The sequence below is a fragment of the Psittacula echo genome, assembly GCF_963264785.1.
Source record: "Psittacula echo genome assembly, contig: SCAFFOLD_116, whole genome shotgun sequence".
In the NCBI taxonomy this organism is placed as follows: domain Eukaryota; kingdom Metazoa; phylum Chordata; class Aves; order Psittaciformes; family Psittacidae; genus Psittacula; species Psittacula echo.
The window spans coordinates 1-23,076 of record NW_027664254.1 but is presented as its reverse complement, the minus strand read 5'-3'; the positions used below and the strand labels follow the sequence as shown (position 1 = coordinate 23,076).

The 23,076-nt window shown below is 56.6% G+C and overlaps 3 protein-coding genes across 4 annotated transcripts; 1 reads left to right on the top strand and 2 right to left on the bottom strand.

The window, feature by feature from the left end:
* Positions 1-1,920: 1,920 nt before the first annotated feature.
* On the top strand, positions 1,921-6,017 carry LOC308232563 (myosin regulatory light chain 11; the record flags this gene model as incomplete). Its single annotated transcript, XM_080639773.1, has 6 exons — positions 1,921-2,004; positions 2,598-2,673; positions 3,945-4,049; positions 4,126-4,204; positions 4,290-4,338; positions 5,913-6,017. Exons 1-6 carry the CDS (start codon positions 1,969-1,971, stop codon positions 6,015-6,017), a joined length of 450 nt encoding a protein of 149 aa, XP_080495899.1. The 5' UTR covers positions 1,921-1,968.
* On the bottom strand, positions 4,067-17,900 carry LOC308232562 (transforming growth factor beta-1-induced transcript 1 protein-like). 2 transcript variants are annotated; one of them, XM_080639772.1, is made up of 10 exons: positions 17,764-17,900; positions 16,549-16,580; positions 15,912-16,003; positions 15,164-15,254; positions 14,534-14,624; positions 14,316-14,444; positions 13,034-13,207; positions 12,251-12,332; positions 10,412-10,560; positions 4,067-4,209 (listed from the first exon to the last, which is right to left on the bottom strand). In XM_080639772.1, the coding sequence occupies exons 1-10, from the start codon at positions 17,845-17,847 to the stop codon at positions 4,192-4,194; spliced, it is 942 nt and encodes a 313-aa protein (XP_080495898.1). In that variant the 5' UTR covers positions 17,848-17,900; the 3' UTR covers positions 4,067-4,191. The 2 variants fall into 2 exon arrangements, with proteins under 2 accessions (XP_080495898.1, XP_080495897.1); XM_080639771.1 differs by lacking the exon at positions 4,067-4,209 and adding an exon at positions 8,074-8,420.
* A 1,718-nt stretch (positions 17,901-19,618) lies between these two features.
* Positions 19,619-22,647, bottom strand: LOC308232552 (uncharacterized protein; the record flags this gene model as incomplete). Its single annotated transcript, XM_080639762.1, has 3 exons — positions 19,619-19,645; positions 20,960-21,951; positions 22,078-22,647. Coding segments are annotated over 3 exons (1,589 nt in total), but the record flags the coding sequence as incomplete, so codon positions are not given.
* Positions 22,648-23,076: the final 429 nt, after the last annotated feature.

The following is a 23,076-nucleotide window of genomic DNA, read 5'->3' as shown; positions in this document are numbered from 1 at the left end:
GATGAATGGGATCCATACTAGGAGCACTGGGATGAATGGGATCCATACTGGGAGCACTGGGATGAATGGGATCCATACTGGGAGCACTGGGATCAATGGGATCCACACTGGGATCAATGGGACCCATACTGGGATCAATGGGACCCATACTGGGAGCACTGGGATCAATGGGATCCACACTGGGATCAATGGGATCCATACTGGGAGCCACTGGGATCAATGGGATCCATACTGGGAGCACTGGGATGAATGGGATCCATACTGGGAGCACTGGGATCAATGGGATCCACACTGGGATCAATGGGACCCATACTGGGAGCACTGGGATGAATGGGATCCATACTGGGAGCCACTGGGATCAATGGGATCCATACTGGGAGCACTGGGATTAATGGGATCCACACTGGGAGCACTGGGATCAATGGGATCCACACTGGGATCAATGGGACCCATACTGGGAGCACTGGGATCCACACTGGGAGCACTGGGATCAATGGGATCCACACTGGGATCAACGGGATCCATCCTGGGAGCCATTGGGATCAATGGGACCCGCACTGGGATCAATGGGATCGCCCCTCCCCCTCCCCCCCCCCCCCCCTTCCCTTCCCCCCACAGCAGCTGCAGGGGAGGGGGGGGGGAGGGGCAGCAGGTGCGGGTCCCCCCCTCCCCCCCCCCTCCCCCATTCCCGCCCCTCCCCCCCCCATTCCCGTTTCTATTCCCGGTTATTCCCGAGAAAGGGCACGAGGAGCCTCAAGGCGGGGGGAGGGGCGAGGAAAGGGGCGGGGCCAGACCCCTCCCCCCCCCCCCCAAGGGGGCAATAAAACCCCCCGCGATTGGACGGAGCCCATAGCGACCCCCCCCCCACGTCTGCGAGGAGACAATGGTGAGAGCCTGACCCCCCTATAGACCCCTATGGACACCCCATAGACCCCTATAGATACCCCATAGACCCCTATGGACACCCCATAGACCCCTATAGATACCCCATAGACCCCTATGGACACCCCATAGACCCCTATAGATACCCCATAGACCCCTATGGACACCCCATAGACCCCTATAGATACCCCATAGACCCCTATGGACACCCCATAGACCCCTATAGATACCCCATAGACCCCTATGGACACCCCATAGACCCCTATAGATACCCCATAGACCCCTATGGACACCCCATAGACCCCTATAGATACCCCATAGACCCCTATGGACACCCCATAGACCCCTATAGATACCCCATAGACCCCTATGGACACCCCATAGACCCCTATAGATACCCCATAGACCCCTATGGACACCCCATAGACCCCTATAGATACCCCATAGACCCCTATAGACCCCTATAGACACCTCATAGATCCCCCAGAGACACCTCATAGACCCCTATAGACCCCTATAGACACCCCATAGACCCCCCAGAGACACCCCATAGACCCCTATAGACCCCTATAGATACCCCATAGACCCCTATAGATACCCCATAGACCCCCATAGACACCCCATAGACCCCCCATAGACACCCCATAGATCCCTATAGATATCCCATAGATCCCTACAGACTCCTATAGGTACCCCATAGACCCCTATAGATACCCTATAGACTCCTATAGGCACCCCATAGACCACTATAGACCCCCATAGACCGCTATAGACTCCTATAGATACCCCATAGACCCCTATAGGCTCGTATAGGCACCCCGTAGACCCCTATGGGTACCCCATAGACCCCCCACAGACCCTATGGGGCCCATAGGGACCCCCCAAACCCCCCTGGACACCGTCCCCCGCGACCCCAATGACCCCCAGAACCCCCCATTAAAGACCTATAGAGACCCCCACAGACCCCCAATGACCCCCAGAACCCCCCATGGAGCCCTATAGAGCCCCATAAGGACCCATAGCTCCCTCTAGGCCCCCAAGAAGGCGAAGCGCCGCGCGGCCGAGGGCAGCTCCAACGTCTTCTCCATGTTCGACCAGACCCAGATCCAGGAGTTCAAGGAGGTGGGGACCCCCCCTTGGCCACGCCCCCTTCCCCCTGAAGCTCCGCCCCCTTTCCCATTCATCCCCATTGATAACCCTGCCCTTCATTCACCCCCTCCCCTTCCCCATTAACCCCGATGAGAACCCCCCCCGTGGCCACGCCCCCCGCGCTCTCATTGGCCCCCGCGCTCTCATTGGCCACGCCCCCCTTGCGCACCCCCTCCCCATTAACCCCGATGAGAACCCCCCGTGTGGCCACGCCCCCCGCGCTCTCATTGGCCCCCGCGCTCTCATTGGCCACGCCCCCCTTGCGCACCCCCTCCCCATTAACCCCGATGAGAACCCCCCGTGTGGCCACGCCCCCCGCGCTCTCATTGGCCCCCGCGCTCTCATTGGCCACGCCCCCCTTGCGCACCCCCTCCCCATTAACCCCGATGAGAACCCCCCCCGTGGCCACGCCCCCCGCGCTCTCATTGGCCCCCGCGCTCTCATTGGCCACGCCCCCCTTGCGCGCCCCCTTCCCCATTAACCCCGATGAGAACCCCCCGTGTGGCCACGCCCCCCGCGCTCTCATTGGCCCCCGCGCTCTCATTGGCCACGCCCCCTTTTCCCAGGCCTTCACGGTCATTGACCAGAACAGGGATGGGATCATTGACAAGGACGACCTCAGGGAGACCTTTGCCGCCATGGGTAGGGGAGGGGCTTATGGGGAAGGGGAGGGGCTTAAGGCGAAGGGGAGGGGCTTCGAGAATGGGCTCCAATGGGGGAGGGTTGGGGCTTCCATTGATGCCTATGGGAAAGGGGAGGGGCTTAGACGCAATGGGCGGGGCTTAGCGAGAAGGGGGAGTGGCTTCAATGGGGGGTATAGGGAAGGGAGGGGTGATCTATGGGGCAGGGGCATGTTCTGTGGGGCAGGAGGTGTGGTCTATGGGGCAGGAGGTGTGGTCTATGGGGCAGGGGTCGTGGTCTATGGGGCAGGAGTCATGGTCAAGGGGGAGGTGGTATGGTCTATGGGGCAGGGGGTGTTGTCTATGGGGCTGGGGACATGGTCTATGGGGCAGGTGGTATGGTCTATGGGGCAGGGGGCGTGGTCTATAGGGCAGGGGACATGGTCTATGGGGCAGGTGGTATGGTCTATGGGGCAGGTGGTATGGTCTATGGGGCAGGGGGCGTGGTCTATGGGGCTGGGGACATGGTCTATGGGGCAGGGGACATGGTCTATGGGGCTGGGGACATGGTCTATGGGGCAGGTGGTATGGTCTATGGGGCAGGGGGCGTGGTCTATGGGGCTGGGGACATGGTCTATGGGGCAGGGGACATGGTCTATGGGGCTGGGGACATGGTCTATGGGGCAGGTGGTATGGTCTATGGGGCAGGGGGCGTGGTCTATAGGGCAGGGGACATGGTCTATGGGGCAGGTGGTATGGTCTATGGGGCAGGTGGTATGGTCTATGGGGCAGGGGGCGTGGTCTATGGGGCAGGGGACATGGTCTATGGGGCTGGGGACATGGTCTATGGGGCAGGAGGTATGGTCTATGGGGCAGGGGGCGTGGTCTATGGGGCAGGGGACATGGTCTATGGGGCTGGGGACATGGTCTATGGGGCAGGTGGTATGGTCTATGGGGCAGGGGGCGTGGTCTATGGGGCAGGGGACATGGTCTATGGGGCTGGGGACATGGTCTATGGGGCAGGTGGTATGGTCTATGCGGCAGGGGACGTGGTCTATGGGGCAGGGGACATGGTCTATGGGGCCGGGGGCGTGGTCTATGGGGCTGGGGACATGGTCTATGGGGCAGGTGGTATGGTCTATGGGGCAGGGGGCGTGGTCTATGGGGCTGGGGACATGGTCTATGGGGCTGGGGACATGGTCTATGGGGCCGGGGGCGTGGTCTATGGGGCCGGGGGCGTGGTCTATGGGGCAGGGGGCGTGTCCTGCTGAGGCCCCGCCCCCCCCCCCCCAGGCCGCCTGAACGTGAAGAACGAGGAGCTGGACGCGATGATCAAGGAGGCTTCGGGCCCCATCAACTTCACCGTGTTCCTGACCATGTTCGGGGAGAAGCTCAAGGGTGAGCCCCATAGCGCCCCATAGCGCCCCATAGCGCCCCATAGGGACCCACTGACCCACTGGAACCGTCCAATCAGGTGCGGACCCCGAGGATGTCATCATGGGAGCGTTCAAGGTGCTGGATCCCGATGGGAAGGGGACCATCAAGAAGAGCTTGTGAGCTATGGGGGGATGGGGGATATGGGGGTTCAGGGGGCGTGGCCACCTCTAAGCCCCGCCCCCTTTGCCCCCCCTTCCCCAGCCTGGAGGAGCTCCTGACCACCCAGTGTGACCGGTTCACCCCCGAGGAGGTGAGGCCCATGGAGGGGGTCTATAATGGTCTATAGGGGGGTCTATAATGGTCTATAGGGGAGTCTATAATGGTCTATGGGGGGTCTATAATGGTCTATAGGGGGGTCTATAATGGTCTATGGGGGAGTCTATAATGGTCTATGGGGGGTCTATAATGGTCTATAGGGGGGTCTATAATGGTCTATAGGGGAGTCTATAATGGTCTATGGGGGGTCTATAATGGTCTATAGGGGGGTCTATAATGGTCTATAGGGGGGTCTATAATGGTCTATGGGGGAGTCTATAATGGTCTATAGGGGGGTCTATAATGGTCTATAGAGGGGTCTATAATGGTCTATAGGGGGGTCTATAATGGTCTATAGGGGGGTCTATAATGGTCTATAGGGGAGTCTATAATGGTCTATGGGGGGTCTATAATGGTCTATAGGGGGGTCTATAATGGTCTATAGGGGGGTCTATAATGGTCTATGGGGGAGTCTATAATGGTCTATAGGGGGGTCTATAATGGTCTATAGAGGGGTCTATAATGGTCTATAGGGGGGTCTATAATGGTCTATAGGGGGGTCTATAATGGTCTATAGAGGGGTCTATAATGGTCTATAGGGGGGTCTATAATGGTCTATAGAGGGGTCTATAATGGTCTATAGGGGGGTCTATAATGGTCTATGGGGGAGTCTATAATGGTCTATAGGGGGGTCTATAATGGTCTATAGAGGGGTCTATAATGGTCTATAGAGGGGTCTATAATGGTCTATAGGGGGGTCTATAATGGTCTATAGAGGGGTCTATAATGGTCTATAGGGGGGTCTATAATGGTCTATAGGGGGGTCTATAATGGTCTATAGGGGAGTCTATAATGGTCTATAGGGGGGTCTATAATGGTCTATGGGGGGTCTATAATGGTCTATAGGGGAGTCTATAATGGTCTATAGGGGAGTCTATAATGGTCTATAGGGGGGTCTATAATGGTCTATAGAGGGGTCTATAATGGTCTATGGGGGGTCTATAATGGTCTATAGAGGGGTCTATAATGGTCTATAGGGGGGTCTATAATGGTCTATAGAGGGGTCTATAATGGTCTATAGGGGAGTCTATAATGGTCTATAGGGGGGTCTATAATGGTCTATAGGGGAGTCTATAATGGTCTATGGGGGGTCTATAATGGTCTATAGGAGGGTCTATAATAGTCTACAGGGGCCCCTATAGGGAGGCCGTAATGGTCTGTAAGGGGGTCTATAATGGTCTATAGGGTGGTTTATAGGGGGTCTATTATGGTCTATGAAGGGGGTCTATGATGGCCCACAGGGATGTCTGTAATGGTCCTTAGCGGGGGTCTATAATGGCCTATGGGGGGGGTCTATAATGGTCTATAGAGGGGTCTGTGGGGGGTCTATAGGGGGGGTCTATGATGGTCTATAGGGACTCTATAATGGCCTAAGGGGGGATCTATAATGTTCCATAGGGGGGTCTATAATGGCCTGTAGGGGCCCCTGTAAGGGGTGTCTATAATGGCCTATGGGGGGGGGGTCTATAATGGCCTATAGCGGGGTCTCTAACGGGCTATGGGGCTCAGATCCGGAACATGTGGGCCGCCTTCCCCCCCGACGTGGCCGGCAACGTGGACTACAAGAACATTTGCTACATCATCACCCATGGGGAGGACAAGGAGGGCGAGTGAGGGGGGGCACGCACCGGGACCCCCCCATTGCCTTCAATGGAACCTCCCATCACCCCCCCATTGCCTTCAATGGAACCTCCCATCACCCCCCCCATTGCCTTCAATGGAACCTCCCATCACCCCCCCCCATTGCCTTCAATGGAACCTCCCATCACCCCCCCAATTCCTTCAATGGAACCTCCCATCACCCCCCCATTGCCTTCAATGGAACTTCCCATCACCCCCCCATTGCCTTCAATGGAACCTCCCATCACCCCCCCATTGCCTTCAATGGAACTTCCCATCACCCCCCCATTGCCTTCAATGGAACCTCCCATCACCCCCCCCATTGCCTTCAATGGAACCTCCCATCACCCCCCCATTGCCTACAATGGAAGCTCCCACGCCCCCTCATTGGCTCAATGGAAGCTCCCACGCCCCCTCATTGGCTCAATGGAACCTCCCACGCCCCCTCATTGGCTCAATGGAAGCTCCCACCCCCCCCCCATTGGACCATACCAAGCCCGGGAGGCGGGGGGGGGGGAATCCCTTCAAACCCAAAGACCCCCATTGGGTCCTATGGGCCCCCCCCTTGTTCCTTTGGAGTCCCCCAAGGTTGGGGTCCCTGCTGCTTGATGGGAATAAATGGACCCTTTGGGCCTCTTGGGGTCCCCCCATTGATAAAGGGGGGAGATGGGGGGGGGGCATCGAGGGGTGGGGAGGAATTGGCCCCAAAAGGGGAGAATTTGACCCAAAATGGGAGGAATTGGCCCCAAATAGGAGGAAATGGCCCCCAAAAGGCAGAATTGACCCAAAATGGGTAGAATTAGACCCAAAATGGGACCTTATGGTGGTTGTAATGAGTCCATTGACCATCTATGGGTCCATTGACCATCTATGGGTCCATTGACCATCTATGGGGCCATACAACCATCTAGGGGTCCATTGACCATCTACGGGGCCATTGACCATCTATGGGGCCATTGACCATCTATGGGGCCATTGGTCATCTATGGGGCCATTGACCATCTATGGGTCCACTGACCATCTATGGGGCCATACAACCATCTGTGGGTCCACTGACCATCTATGGGGCCATACAACCATCTATGGGTCCACTGACCATCTATGGGGCCATACAACCATCTATGGGTCCACTGACCATCTATGGGTCCATTGACCATCTATGGGGCCATACAACCATCTAGGGGTCCATTGACCATCTACGGGGCCATTGACCATCTATGGGGCCATACAACCATCTATGGGGCCATTGGTCATCTATGGGGCCATTGACCATCTATGGGGCCATACAACCATCTAGGGGTCCATTGACCATCTACGGGGCCATTGACCATCTACGGGGCCATTGACCATCTATGGGGCCATTGACCATCTAGGGGGCCATTGACCATCTAGGGGGCCATTGGTCATCTATGGGGCCATTGACCATCTAGGGGGCCATTGGTCATCTATGGGGCCATTGACCATCTATGGGGCCATTGACCATCTATGGGGCCATTGACCATCTATGGGGCCATACAACCATCTGTGGGTCCACTGACCATCTACGGGGCCATTGACCATCTAGGGGGCCATTGACCATCTAGGGGGCCATTGGTCATCTATGGGGCCATTGACCATCTAGGGGGCCATTGGTCATCTATGGGGCCATTGACCATCTATGGGGCCATTGACCATCTATGGGGCCATACAACCATCTGTGGGTCCACTGACCATCTATGGGGCCATACAACCATCTATGGGTCCACTGACCATCTATGGGGCCATACAACCATCTATGGGGCCATTGGTCATCTATGGATCCATTGGTCATCTATGGGGCCATTGACCATCTCTGGGTCCATTGGTCATCTACGGGTCCATTGACCATCTATGGGTCCATTGACCATCTATGGGGCCATACAACCATCTATGGGTCCATTGACCATCTATGGGGCCATACAACCATCTGTGGGTCCACTGACCATCTATGGGGCCATACAACCATCTATGGGTCCACTGACCATCTATGGGGCCATACAACCATCTATGGGGCCATTGACCATCTATGGGTCCATTGGTCATTTATGGGGCCATTGACCATCTATGGGTCCACTGACCATCTCTGGGGCCATACAACCATCTATGGGGCCATTGGTCATTTATGGGGCCATACAACCATCTCTGGGGCAGGCGAGGCCATGGGGCCCCATAGGGGCCTCACTGGAGGAGGTGCTGGGCGCAGAGCGGGCAATAGAGCTTCCCATCGCGCTGCTGTGGGGCGGCCCCATCCAAGGGCTGGAGGCAGAAGGAGCAGCTCCGTGCGGAAGGGGGCTGGCAATGGGGCTGGGAATGGCGCGGGCACAAGGGGCGCCCGTCGGCCTCGCCGAAGGAGCCGCCGGTGATGGGAGAGGAGCATTCCTGAGGGTGGGATAATGGGATAATGGGTATGGGAGGTAGGGGGGATAGGATACAAGGGATAGGAGATAAGGGATATGGGGTATGGGGTATGGAAGAGGGAATATGGGATATGGGGGATTGGAGATATGGGATATGTGGGATATATCGGATATGGACTATATGGGGTATATGGAATATGGGATATATGGGATATGGGATATGGAATATATGGGATATATACCATAGAGGATATAGAATATATGGGATATATGGGATATGGGATATGGAATATATGGGATATATACCATAGGGGATATAGAATATATGGGATATATGGGATATGGGATATGGAATATATGGGATATATACCATAGGGGATATAGAATATATGGGATATGGGATATGGAATATATGGGATATATACCATAGAGGATATAGAATATATGGGATATATGGGATATGGGATATGGAATATATGGGATATATACCATAGGGGATATAGAATATATGGGATATATGGGATATGGGATATGGAATATATGGGATATATACCATAGGGGATATAGAATATATGGGATATGGGATATATGGGGCATACAGGATATAGCCCATATATGGGATATATAGGATATATGGGATATAGTATGTGGGATATATGGGATACATAGGATATATGGGATATATGCGATATATGGGCTATGGGATACAAGATATATGGCATATGGGATGGGGTTGGGATATGGAATATATGGCATATGGGATATACGGGATATGGGATATATGGGATATAGACGATACATGGGATATAGTGGATATGGGATATAGGAGATATAGGGGATATAAGGGATATACCTGATATGCGATATATGGGATATAGTGGGTATGGAATATATAGGGTATATGGGATATGGGATATATGGGATATAGTGGATATGGGATATAGGGATTATGGGATACAAGTGATATAGCGGATATGGGATTTATGGGATATGGGATATAGGGGATATGGGATCCATGGGATATATGGGATCTATGGGATATGGGATATGGGATATATGGGATATATGGGATATAGGGGATATAGTGGATATGGGATATTGGATCTATGGGATATGGGATCTAGGGGAGAGGTGATATATGGGATATGGGATATATGGGATATAGTGGATATGGGATCTATGAGATATGTGATATATGGGATCTATGGGATAATGGATCTATGGGATCTATGGGATCTGGGATCTATGGGATCTATGGGATCTATGGGATCTGGGATCTATGGGATCTATGGGATCTATGGGATAATGGATCTATGGTATCTATGGGATGTGGGATCTATGGGATCTGGGATCTATGCTATCTATGGGATCTGGGATCTATGGGATGTGGGATCTATGGGATCTATGGGATCTATGGGATCTGTGATCTATGGGATCTATGGGATCTGGGATCTATGGGATCTATGGGATCTATGGGATGTGGGATCTATGGGATCTATGGGATCTATGGGATCTGTGATCTATGGGATCTATGGGATCTATGGGATCTATGGGATCTATGGGATCTGGGATCTATGGGATCTATGGGATCTGGAATCTATGGGATCTATGGGATCTATGGGATAATGGATCTATGGGATCTATGGGATCTGGGATCTATGGGATCTATGGGATCTATGGGTTCTATGGGATCTGGGATCTATGGGTTCTATGGGATCTGGGATCTATGGGATCTATGGGATCTATGGGATCTATGGGATCTGGGATCTATGGGATCTATGGGATGTGGGATCTATGGGATCTGGGATCTATGGGATCTATGGGATCATGGATCTATGGGATCTATGGGATCTATGGGATCTGGGATCTATGGGATCTACGGGATCTGGGATCTATGGGATCTATGGGATGTGGGATCTATGGGATCTGTGGGATGCAGGGGACGCAGAGGGGACAGGGGAGAAGCACCCCAGGGGTCCCCGCGTGGCCGGGGCCGCGGCCCCGTGCCCTCACCGCGCACACGAAGCACTGGGGGTGCCAGAGCCCCTGCAGGGCCGCGATGAACCCGGCCAGGATGGGGCTGGAGCAGCCCCGGCAGCGGCGCCCGAACAGGAGCCCAAAGTCCTGCGGGCAGAACGGGAGCTGCCCCCGGGAGAGGAAACCTGGGGAGAGGGAACGCGGCATGGGGGATATGGGAATGGGGTGTGGGGTGTGGGGTATGGGGTGTGGGGTGTGGGGTATGGGATATGGGGTATGGGGTATGGGGTATGGGATATGGGATATGGGGTATGGGATATGGGGTATGGGATATGGGGTATGGGATATGGGGTATGGGATATGGGGTATGGGATATGGGATATGGGGTATGGGATATGGGGTATGGGATATGGGATATGGGGTATGGGTATGGGATATGGGGTATGGGGTATGGGATATGGGATATGGGGTATGGGGTATGGGGTATGGGGTATGGGGTATGGGGTATGGGATATGGGATATGGGGTATGGGGTATGGGGTATGGGATATGGGATATGGGAATGGGATATGGGGTATGGGGTATGGGATATGGGGTATGGGATATGGGGTATGGGATATGGGATATGGGGTATGGGGTATGGGGTATGGGATATGGAATGGGGTATGGGGTGTGGGGTATGGGGTATGGGATATATGGATATGGGATATGGGGTATGGGATATGGGGTATGGGATATGGGATATGGGGTATGGGATATGGGGTATGGGATATGGGATATGGGGTATGGGGTATGGGATATGGGGTATGGGGTATGGGGTATGGGATATGGGGTATGGGATATGGGATATGGGGTATGGGGTATGGGGTATGGGGTATGGGATATGGGATATGGGGTATGGGGTATGGGGTATGGGATATGGGGTATGGGATATGGGATATGGGGTATGGGATATGGGGTATGGGGTATGGGATATGGGGTATGGGGTATGGGGTATGGGATATGGGATATGGGGTATGGGGTATGGGGTATGGGGTATGGGATATGGGATATGGGGTATGGGATATGGGGTATGGGATATGGGATATGGGGTATGGGGTATGGGATATGGGGTATGGGGTATGGGGTATGGGATATGGGATATGGGGTATGGGGTATGGGGTATGGGATATGGGGTATGGGATATGGGATATGGGGTATGGGATATGGGGTATGGGGTATGGGATATGGGGTATGGGGTATGGGGTATGGGATATGGGATATGGGATATATGGATATGGGATATGGGGTATGGGGTATGGGGTATGGGGTATGGGATATGGGGTATGGGGTATGGGATATGGGGTATGGGATATGGGGTATGGGATATGGGAATGGGGTATGGGGTGTGGGGTGTGGGGTGTGGGGTGTGGGGTATGGGGTATGGGATATGGGGTATGGGATATGGGATATGGGGTATGGGGTGTGGGGTGTGGGGTGTGGGGTGTGGGGTATGGGGTATGGGATATGGGGTATGGGATATGGGATATGGGATATGGGGTATGGGATATGGGATATGGGGTATGGGATATGGGAATGGGGTATGGGGTGTGGGGTGTGGGGTGTGGGGTATGGGGTATGGGATATGGGGTATGGGGTATGGGGTATGGGGTATGGGGTATGGGATATGGGTATGGGGTATGGGGTATGGGGTATGGGGTATGGGATATGGGGTATGGGGTATGGGATATGGGGTATGGGATATGGGATATGGGATATGGGGTATGGGATATGGGCTATGGGATATGGGGTATGGAGTCTATGGGGTCTATAGGGTCTATGGGGCCTATGGGGTCTATGGGGCCTATGGGGTGTTTGGGGTCTATGGGGCGCTGACCCTGCTCCCCCAGCACCTCCCCGCAGTGGGTGCAGCAGAAGTGCTCCGGGTGCCAGGTCTTGTCCAGCGCCGTCACCATTTGCTGCGGGGGAGGGCGGCTCCATCCCATAATGGCACATCATGACCCCCCACTGCCCCCATTGCCCTCATTGCCCCCATTGCCCCCCATTGCCCCCCATTGCCCCCCATTGCCCCCATTGCCCCCCATTGTCCCCATTGCCCCCATTGCCCCCATTGCCTCCATTGCCTCCATTACCCCCATTGCCCCCATTACCCCCCATTGCCTCCATTACCCCCATTGCCCCCCATTACCCCCATTGCCCCCATTGCCCCCATTGCCCCCATTGCCCCCATTGCCTCCATTGCCTCCATTACCCCCATTGCCCCCATTACCCCCCATTGCCCCCATTACCCCAATTGCCCCCATTACCCCCCCATTACCCCCATTGCCCCCATTGCCCCCATTGCCCCCATTACCCCCATTGCCTCCATTGCCTCCATTACCCCCATTGCCCCCATTACCCCCCATTGCCCCATTGCCCCCATTACCCCCATTGCCCCCCATTGCCCCCATTGCCCCCATTACCCCCATTGCCCCCATTGCCCCCATTACCCCCATTGCCCCCATTACCCCCATTGCCCCCCATTACCCCCATTGCCCCCATTGCCCCCATTACCCCCATTGCCCCCATTGACCCCCATTGCCCCCATTGCCCCATTACCCCCCATTCCCCCATTGCCCCCATTTCCCCCCCCGCCAAACCACGTGACCCCGGCGCGCACGTGCAGGATGGGGCGGTCGCAGCCCGCGCACGCCGGCGCGAAGAGGCGCCCGTAGTCCTCCGGGCAGTAGGGGGCGCCGTCGCGCTCGAAGAAGGCGCTCTCGGCCAACGCCTGCCCGCAGGCGGCGCAGCGGAAGTGACGCGGGTGCCACCAGCGCCCCAGCGCCAGCACCGCCTGTGGCGGGCGGTACCAACGGCGGCCGCGTCATGGGGGGGGGCCCATGGGGTCCTCCCCTGGCTCCCATTGAAACCCATTGATCCCCATTGATCCCCATTGGCTCCCACTGATCCCCATTGGCTCCCATTGATCCCCATTGCTTCCCATTGATCCCCATTGCTTCCCATTGATCCCCATTCATCCCTGTTGGCACCCATTGACACCCCTTCATACCGACCCCATTGACACCCGTTGATGCCCATTGATACCCGTTGTACCCCATTGACCCCCATAGCCCCCCCTAGCCCAATGGGGTCCTCCTTTGGCTCTCATTAGCTCCCATTGAAACCCATTGATACCCATTGACACCCATTGACTCCATTGATAGCCATTGATCCCACTGATACCCATTGACCTCCATTGACACCCATTGATCCCACTGATACCCATTGACACCCATTGATCCCACTGATACCCATTGATAGCCATTGACCCCCATTGACTCCATTGACACCCATTGATCCCATTGATACCCATTGACACCCATTGACTCCATTGATCCCATTGATCCCCATTGACTCCCATTGATACCCATTGACGCCCATTGACACCCATTGATACCCATTGACTCCCATTGACCCCATTGATACCCATTGACTCCCATTGACCCCATTGATACCCATTGACACCCATTGATCCCATTGATACCCATTGATCCCATTGATACCCATTGACACCCATTGATCCCATTGACACCCATTGACTCCCATTGACCCCATTGATACCCATTGACACCCATTGACACCCATTGATCCCATTGACACCCATTGACACCCATTGATCCCATTGACACCCATTGACACCCATTGATCCCATTGACACCCATTGACTCCCATTGACCCCCATTGATACCCATTGACTCCCATTGACTCCCATTGACACCCATTGATCCCATTGACACCCATTGACACCCATTGATCCCATTGACACCCATTGACACCCATTGATCCCATTGACACCCATTGACACCCATTGATACCCATTGACTCCCATTGACTCCCATTGACCCCCATTGATACCCATTGACTCCCATTGACCCCACTGCCCCCCATAGCCCCCCCCTCACCTTCCCAGCAATGGGCTCCAGGCACCCCCCGCAGGGGCCCCTGCCCCCCACGGGCACCCCCTGCCTGTCCAGGTCCCTCTGCAGCAGCCGCAGCAGCGAGTCCAGGTCCTGCCCCACACTTGGGGGGCGCTGGGGGGGGGACAATGGGGGGGGAGCTTCAGGCACTTGTGGGGCCGAAGGGGCCCATGGGGCTCACTGGGGCCCCCCCTTGGCCTCACCTGGTGCTGGAGGTGGAAGAGGGACAGGGAGGCCATGAGCTCGTCCAGCTCCTGCGTGGCTGCAGAGGGGGTGCCCGGGGGGGGCGCGGGCCTGCAGGGAGGGGACCCCGGGGTTGGGTCAAACCCCAGCACTTTGAGGGCAAAAAGCCCCATTTTGGGGGTCAAAAAGCCCCTTTTTTGGGCAAAAAGCCCCTTTTTTGGGTCAAAAATCCCCATTTTGGGGTCAAAAACCCCTTTTTTTGGGTCAAAAAGCCCCATTTTGGGGGTCAAAAGCCCCTTTTTGGGGTCAAAAATCCCCATTTTGGGGGTCAAAAGCCCCATTTTGGGGTCAAAAAGCCCCTTTTTGGGGCAAAAAGCCCCATTTTTGGGGTCAAAAAGCCCCATTTTGGGGGTCAAAAAACCCCTTCTGGGAGTCAAAAGCCCCCTTTTTGGGTCAAAAGCCCCTTTTTGGGTCAAAAAGCCCCATTTTGGGGGTCAAAAGCCCCTTTTTGGGGTCAAAAAGCCCCTTTTTGGGGTCAAAAAGCCCCATTTTGGGGGTCAAAAGCCCCTTTTTGGGGTCAAAAAGCCCCATTTTGGGGTCAACCCCCCCAGTTTTGGGGTGAAAAGCCCCGGTTTTGGGGTCCTGCTCACCCGGCCGGGGCTGCTCCGTCCTCAATGGAATCCAATGGGGTCTTCAGTGCCCCGGGGGGCTTCGAGGGGGGGAACTGGGCCAAGAGCTCATCTGAAGGGGGGGGTTGGGGTAAATAAAGGCGATTTTGGGGTCCCCGCTGGGGTTTTGGGGTGATTTGGGGGGGTTTTGGGGTGATTTGAGGGGGTTTTGGGGTGATTTGAGGGGGTTTTGGGGTGATTTGGGGTGATTTGGGGGGGTTTGGGGGGGTTTGGGGTGATTTGGGGGGGGTTGGGGTGATTTGGGGGGGGTTTGGGGTGATTTGAGGGGGTTTTGGGGTGATTTGGGGGGGTTTGGGGTGATTTGAGGGGGTTTTGGGGTGATTTGGGGGGGTTTTGGGGTGATTTGGGGGATTTTGGGGTGATTTGAGGGGGTTTTGGGGTGATTTGAGGGGGTTTTGGGGTGATTTGGGGGGGGGTTTGGGGTGATTTGGGGGGGGTTTGGGGTGATTTGGGGGGTTTTGGGTGATTTGAGGGGGTTTTGGGGTGATTTGGGGGGGTTTTGGGGTGATTTGGGGGGTTTTGGGGTGATTTGGGGGGTTTTGGGGTGATTTGGGGGGTTTTGGGTGATTTGAGGGGGTTTTGGGGTGATTTGGGGGGGTTTTGGGGTGATTTGGGGGGTTTTGGGGTGATTTGGGGGGTTTTGGGGTGATTTGAGGGGGTTTTGGGGTGATTTGGGGGGGTTTGGGGTGATTTTGGGGGGGTTCGGTACCTGCGATGCAGCCGTGGGTCGCGTTCAGGTCCCGCAGGAGCCGATCGAGCTCCCCAAGGCCGGGGGGGGGCGGCCGCGGCTTCTGCACCGTGCTGGGGGGGTGGGCGGGGTTGGAACAGCCCAGCCTGAGCCCCCCCCCCCGCATTGGTCCCAATGGTAGCGCCCAAGTCCCATTGATCCCCATTGACTCCCATTGACCCCATTGACTCCCATTGACTCCCATTGACCCCATTGACTCCCATTGACCCCATTGACTCCCATTGACTCCCATTGATCCCCATTGACTCCCATTGACCCCATTGACTCCCATTGACCCCATTGATCCCCATTGACTCCCATTGACCCCATTGACTCCCACTGACTCCCATTGACCCCACTGATCCCCATTGACTCCCATTGACCCCATTGACTCCCATTGACCCCATTGACTCCCATTGACCCCATTGATCCCCATTGACTCCCATTGACCCCATTGACTCCCATTGACTCCCATTGACCCCACTGATCCCCATTGACTCCCATTGACCCCATTGACTCCCATTGACTCCCATTGACCCCATTGACTCCATTGACCCCATTGATCCCCATTGACCCCATTGATCCCCATTGACTCCACTGATCCCCATTGACCGCATACCTGTAGAGCTGCTCTGGGTCACCTCCAGGCACCTGGACACCAGCACATGAGGCTTAATGAGACACAATGAGGTCCATCCCCATACCCCATACCCCATACCCCATATCCCATATCCCATATCCCATATCCCATACCCCATACCCCATATCCCATATCCCATACCCCATATCCCAGTACCCCATATCCCATAAACATACCCCATACCCCATATCCCATACCCCATACCCCATACCCCATATCCCATATCCCATACCCCATACCCCATACCCCATACCCCATATCCCATATCCCATACCCCATACCCCATACCCCATATCCCATATCCCATACCCCATATCCCATATCCCATACCCCATACCCCATATCCCATACCCCATACCCCATATCCATATCCCATATCCCATATCCCATATCCCATACCCCATACCCCATACCCCATATCCCATACCCCATACCCCATACCCCATACCCCATACCCCCATACCCCATATCCCATACCCCATATCCCATATCCCATATCCCATACCCCATACCCCATACCCCATACCCCATACCCCATATCCCATATCCCATATCCCATATCCCATATCCCATACCCCATACCCCATACCCCATATTCCATACCCCATACCCCATACCCCATACCCCATACCCCATATCCCATACCCCATATCCCATACCCCATATCCCATACCCCATACCCCATATCCCATACCCCATATCCCATACCCCATACCCCATATCCCATACCCCATATTCCATACCCCATACCCCATACCCCATACCCCATACCCCATACCCCATACCCCATACCCCATATCCCATACCCCATATCCCATATCCCATACCCCATATCCCATACCCCATACCCCATATCCCATACCCCATATCCCATACCCCATACCCCATATCCCATATCCCATATCCCATACCCCATACCCCATACCCCATACCCCATACCCCATACCCCATACCCCATATCCCATACCCCATATCCCATACCCCATATCCCATACCCCATACCCCATACCCCATATCCCATACCCCATATCCCATACCCCATACCCCATACCCCATATCCCATATCCCATATCCCATACCCCATATCCCATATCCCATATCCCATACCCCATACCCCATACCCCATACCCCATATCCCATACCCCGTACCCCATACCCCATACCCCATACCCCATATCCCATTCCCATTCCCACCTTCCCACGTGGAGCAGGCTCCAGGCTCAGATGCGACGCTGTTGTCTCCAGGTCGGCCAAGAGGGCATCTGGGGCAGTATCCATGGATCCAGAGATCCCTCCCTATGGATCCAGCCCCTATCCCATGTCCCATTCCCTATCCCAGAGCCCCATCCCTATGGATCCATTCCCTATGGATCCCTCCCCATCCCTATGGATCCATTCCCTATGGATCCCTCCCCATCCCCATGGATCCAGCCCCTATCCCCATCCCTATGGACCCATTCCCTATGGATCCCTCCCCATCCCTATGGATCCAGCCCCTATCCCCATCCCTATTGATCCATTCCCTATGGATCCAGCCCCTATCCCCATCCCTATGGACCCATTCCCTATGGACCCATTCCCTATGGATCCCTCCCCATCCCTATGGATCCAGCCCCTATCCCCATCCCTATGGATCCATTCCCTATGGATCCAGCCCCTATCCCCATCCCTATTGATCCATTCCCTATGGATCCAGCCCCTATCCCCATCCCTATGGACCCATTCCCTATGGATCCCTCCCCATCCCTATGGATCCAGCCCCTATCCCCATCCCTATGGATCCATTCCCTATGGATCTCTCCCCTATCCCATTCCCATGGATCCTACCCAGGTCCTCCATGGCCGGAGCCCTTTTCCTACCCCCCCCCCCCCCCCGCTTCCCCCCCCCCCCCTTGATGACGTCATCGCACGCGGGGCCCCTCCGTGCCCTTATATGGAGGTGTCCGGAATGTTGGGATGCGGCCAGGAAAAGGGCGGGAAGAGGCCGGAAGTGGTTGGGAAAGGGGGGGGGGGGACGGGAGGCTCCGGACCCTATGGGATCCATGGGATCCATGGGATCCTCTCCCCCCTCCTTTATTGGGATCCCAGCGCGACAACAGCGGCTCCGAAAGGCCAGGAAAGGAACCCAAACCCGGCCCCCCCCCCCCCCCGCCATGGGGGTCCCATAGGGCCTCAATGGGCCTTATGGGGGGGGGGGGGCCCTATAGATCCTTATGGGCCCCCCCAAGGGGTCTCCGAGCTCCTTCATCGTCTCCATCGCCATCAATGGGGCCTCCATTGACCCCCATGGGAAGGGTCGCATCCATAGGTCCCATCCATAGGTCCCCATCCATAGGTCCCCGTCCATAGGTCCCCATCCATAGGTCCCATCCATAGGTCCCATCCATAGGTCCCCATCCATAGGTTGCATCCATAGGTCCCCATCTATAGGTTGCATCCATAGGTCCCATCCATAGGTCCCCATCCATAGGTCCCATCCATAGGTCCCCATCCATAGGTCGCATCCATAGGTCCCATCCATAGGTCCCCATCCATAGGTTGCATCCATAGGTCCCATCCATAGGTCCCCGTCTATAGGTTGCATCCATAGGTCCCATCCATAGGTCCCCATCCATAGGTCTCCATCCATAGGTCCCATCCATAGGTCCCATCCATAGGTCCCCATCCATAGGTCCCCATCCATAGGTCTCCATCCATAGGTCCCATCCATAGGTCCCATCCATAGGTCCCCATCCATAGGTCCCATCCATAGGTCCCCATCCATAGGTTGCATCCATAGGTCCCATCCATAGGTCCCCGTCTATAGGTTGCATCCATAGGTCCCATCCATAGGTCCCCATCCATAGGTTGCATCCATAGGTCCCATCCATAGGTCCCCATCTATAGGTTGCATCCATAGGTCCCATCCATAGGTCCCCATCCATAGGTCCCCGTCTATAGGTTGCATCCATAGGTCCCATCCATAGGTCCCCATCTATAGGTTGCATCCATAGGTCCCATCCATAGGTCCCCATCCATAGGTCCCATTCCCCACATTCAGAGCAGCCCTTCAGAGGTGGAGGCCCCATGGGGGGCCCTATAGGACACCCCCAAGTCACGGCCTGGGTCCCTTAGGTCCTTATAGGGGTCTTTATGGGGTTCCCTATGGGGATCCTTATGGGGGTCCCTAAGGGGCTCCTGGAGCTCTCCAAGGTCCTTATGGGGGTCCCTATGGGGGTCTTTATGGGGGTCTCTTAGGTCCCTACGGGGGTCCCTATAGTTCTTATGGGGGTCCCTATGGGGTTCTCTATGGGGTTCTCTATGGGGGTCCCTTAGGTCCCTACGGGGCCCCTGGAACTCTCCAAGGTCCTTATGGGGGTCTCTATGGGGGTCCCCTAGGTCCCTACGGGGGTCCCTATAGGGGTTCTTATGGGGGCCCCTTAGGTCCCTATGGGGTTCTCTATGGGGGTCTGTTAGGTCCCTATGGGGGTCCCTTAGGTCCTTATGGGGTTCTCCATGGGGTTCCCTATGGGGTTCTCTATGGGGGTCCCTTAGGTCCCTATGGGGTTCCCTATGGGATTCTCTATGGAGGTCCCTATGGGGTTCCCTATGGGGTTCTCTATGGGGGTCCCTTAGGTCCCTATGGGGTTCTCTATGGGGGTCCCTTAGGTCCCTATGGGGTTCCCTATGGGATTCTCTATGGAGGTCCCTATGGGGTTCCCTATGGGGTTCTCTATGGGGGTCCCTTAGGTCCCTATGGGGTTCCCTATGGGGTTCTCCATGGGGGTCCCTTAGGTCCCTATGGGGTTCCCTATGGGGTTCTCTATGGGGGTCCCTTAGGTCCCTATGGGGTTCTCTATGGGGGTCCCTTAGGTCCCTATGGGGTTCCCTATGGGGTTCTCTATGGGGGTCCCTTAGGTCCCTATGGGGTTCCCTATGGGGTTCTCCATGGGGGTCCCTTAGGTCCCTATGGGGTTCCCTGTGGGGTTCTCTATGGGGGTCCCTTAGGTCCCTATGGGGTTCTCTATGGGGGTCCCTTAGGTCCCTATGGGGTTCCCTATGGGGTTCTCCATGGGGGTCCCTTAGGTCCCTATGGGGTTCTCTATGGGGTTCCCTATGGGTCTCCCGGAGCTCCCCAGGCTCCTCACGGGGGCCCCCCAGCCCCTCCCCCTCCTCCCATAGGTCCCTATAGGGCCCCCCGCCCCCCCCCCCCCCCTCCTCCTCCTCCTCCTCCTCCTCCTCCTCCTGCAGCTCCCTCAGCTCCTCCCCGGGGACCCCGAACCCCTCCTCCAGGTCCACCCCTCCCCCCGCCATGGGCGCCAGCACCAGGGGGTCCCCCCCCCACCCCGCCCCCATCTCCAGCCCCTCCTCCTCCTCCCCCCCCCCCCCCCCCCGCTCTCCCCCTACGGACCCCATGGGGGTCAATGGCGCCCATGAGCGCCGCCGCCAGGCGCCGCGGGCAGCGCGCGCGGGCGGCCACGGCCGCCAGGCGGCGCGCCACCCGGCGGGGCGCCCCCTGCAGGATCCCGCGCGCCGCGCGCCGCGCCAGCGCCGCCGAGCCCCAGCGCTCGGCCAGGACCCAGAGCGCGCCCGGCGCCGCCTGCACCGCCTCGGCCAGCGCCGCCTCCAGGGGGCGCTGCTGCAGCACGAGGAAGCGGCGCGCCAGCGCCAGCGCCGCTCCCGCCACGCCGGGGGCCAGCGGCGCGGCCCAGAGCGCGCAGGAGCGGCGGCGGCAGCCGTGCAGGAAGTGGAGCAGGAGCAGGAGCGGAGCGAGCGGCGCGCAGCCCAGCGACACCGCCCCCTGGCGGGCCTCCAGGAACGGTCCTCCCAGCATGGCGCCCAGCACCGGCGAGGAGGCGGCGAGGGCGGAGCGGGAGGCGGGGAGAGGCGGGGCCGGGGGCGGGCCCGAGGGCAGCACCAGGAGGTCGTGGGGGGCCTGGGAGTAGGGGCACGGGGGGGGGAGCGAGGGGGATGCGCTGGGATCCGATGGGGATGCGCTGGGACCCAATGGGGATGCATTGGGATCCAATGGGGATGCATTGGGATCCAATGGGGATGCATTGGGATCCAATGGGGATGCGCTGGGATCCGATGGGGATGCGCTGGGATCCGATGGGGATGCGCTGGGACCCAATGGGGATGCATTGGGACCCGATAGAGATGCATTGGGATCCAATGGGGATGCATTGGGATCTGATAGAGATGCATTGGGATCCAATGGGGATGCATTGGGATCCAATGGGGATGCATTGGGATCCAATGGGGATGCATTGGGACCCAGTGGGGATGCACTGGGACTCAATGGAGATGCATTGGGACCTGATAGAGATGCATTGGGATCCAATGGGGATGCATTGGGATCTGATAGAGATGCACTGGGACCCAATGGGGATGCATTGGGATCTGATAGAGATGCATTGGGACCCAGTGGGGATGCATTGGGACCCAGTGGGGATGCATTGGGATCCAATGGGGATGCATTGGGACCCAGTGGGGATGCACTGGGACTCAATGGAGATGCATTGGGACCTGATAGAGATGCATTGGGATCCAATGGGGATGCATTGGGATCTGATAGAGATGCATTGGGATCCAATGGGGATGCACTGGGACCCAATAGAGATGCATTGGGATCCAATGGGGATGCATTGGGATCCAATGGGGATGCATTGGGACCCAATAGAGATGCATTGGGATCCAGTGGGGATGCATTGGGACTCAATGGAGATGCATTGGGACCTGATAGGGATGCGCTGGAAGAGGCTGGAGATGGGATGGAGCTTGGGAATGGGGTGGGAAATGCATTGGGACCCAATGGGGATGCACTGGGATCCAATGGGGATGCATTGGGACCCAATGGGGATGCACTGGGATCCAATGGGGATGCACTGGGATCCAATGGGGATGCATTGGGATCCAACGGGGATGGGATGGGAGAGGTCGGGAATGGGTGGGCAGGGGCTGCAGGGGCACTGGAGCCCCCCCCGGCCCCATAGCGGGGCTGGGCCCCCCCCACGCTGCCGTGGGGCAGGGGGGAGAGCAGGGGGGGAGGCGGCTCCTGAGGCCCCACAGCTCCATGGGGCCGGCCCCAATGGGCACCTGTGGGAGAGAGGAGAGGGGGTCAATGGGGGTCTATGGGGGGGCTATGGGGGGTCTATGGGGGGGCTATGGGGGGTCTATGGGGGTCTATGGGGGTCTAGGGGGGGCTATGGGGGTCTATGGGGAGTCTATGGGGGGTCTATGGGGGGCTATGGGGATCTATGGAACATCTATGGTGTCCATAGGACTCTACAGGCTACCTACAGATTGCCCATGGGTGTCCATAGGAGTCTATGGCGACCTCTAGAGCATCTATAGGGTATCAATAAGGTATCTATAGGGCACCTATAGGGTATCAATAAGGTATCAATAAGGTATCTATAGGGCACCTATAGGGTATCTATAGGGTCCCCATAGGTCTCTACACCCCCCCCAGCCCCATACCTCATCCTCACTGCCTTGCTCCAGAGCATCCTCTGCTGCCGTGTC

Bases quoted from the DNA above. Each gene is read 5' to 3' on its own strand.
- LOC308232562 (XM_080639771.1), bottom strand. From the start codon at position 17,847: ATGGATACTGCCCCAGATGCCCTCTTGGCCGACCTGGAGACAACAGCG. The intron at 14,625-15,163 runs GTGAGCAGGACC...CCCTCCCTGCAG, and splicing joins GACGGAGCAGCCCCGGCCGG to GCCCGCGCCCCCCCCGGGCA. The intron at 13,208-14,315 runs GTGAGGGGGGGG...CGCCCGCCACAG, and splicing joins TGGAGCCCATTGCTGGGAAG to GCGGTGCTGGCGCTGGGGCG.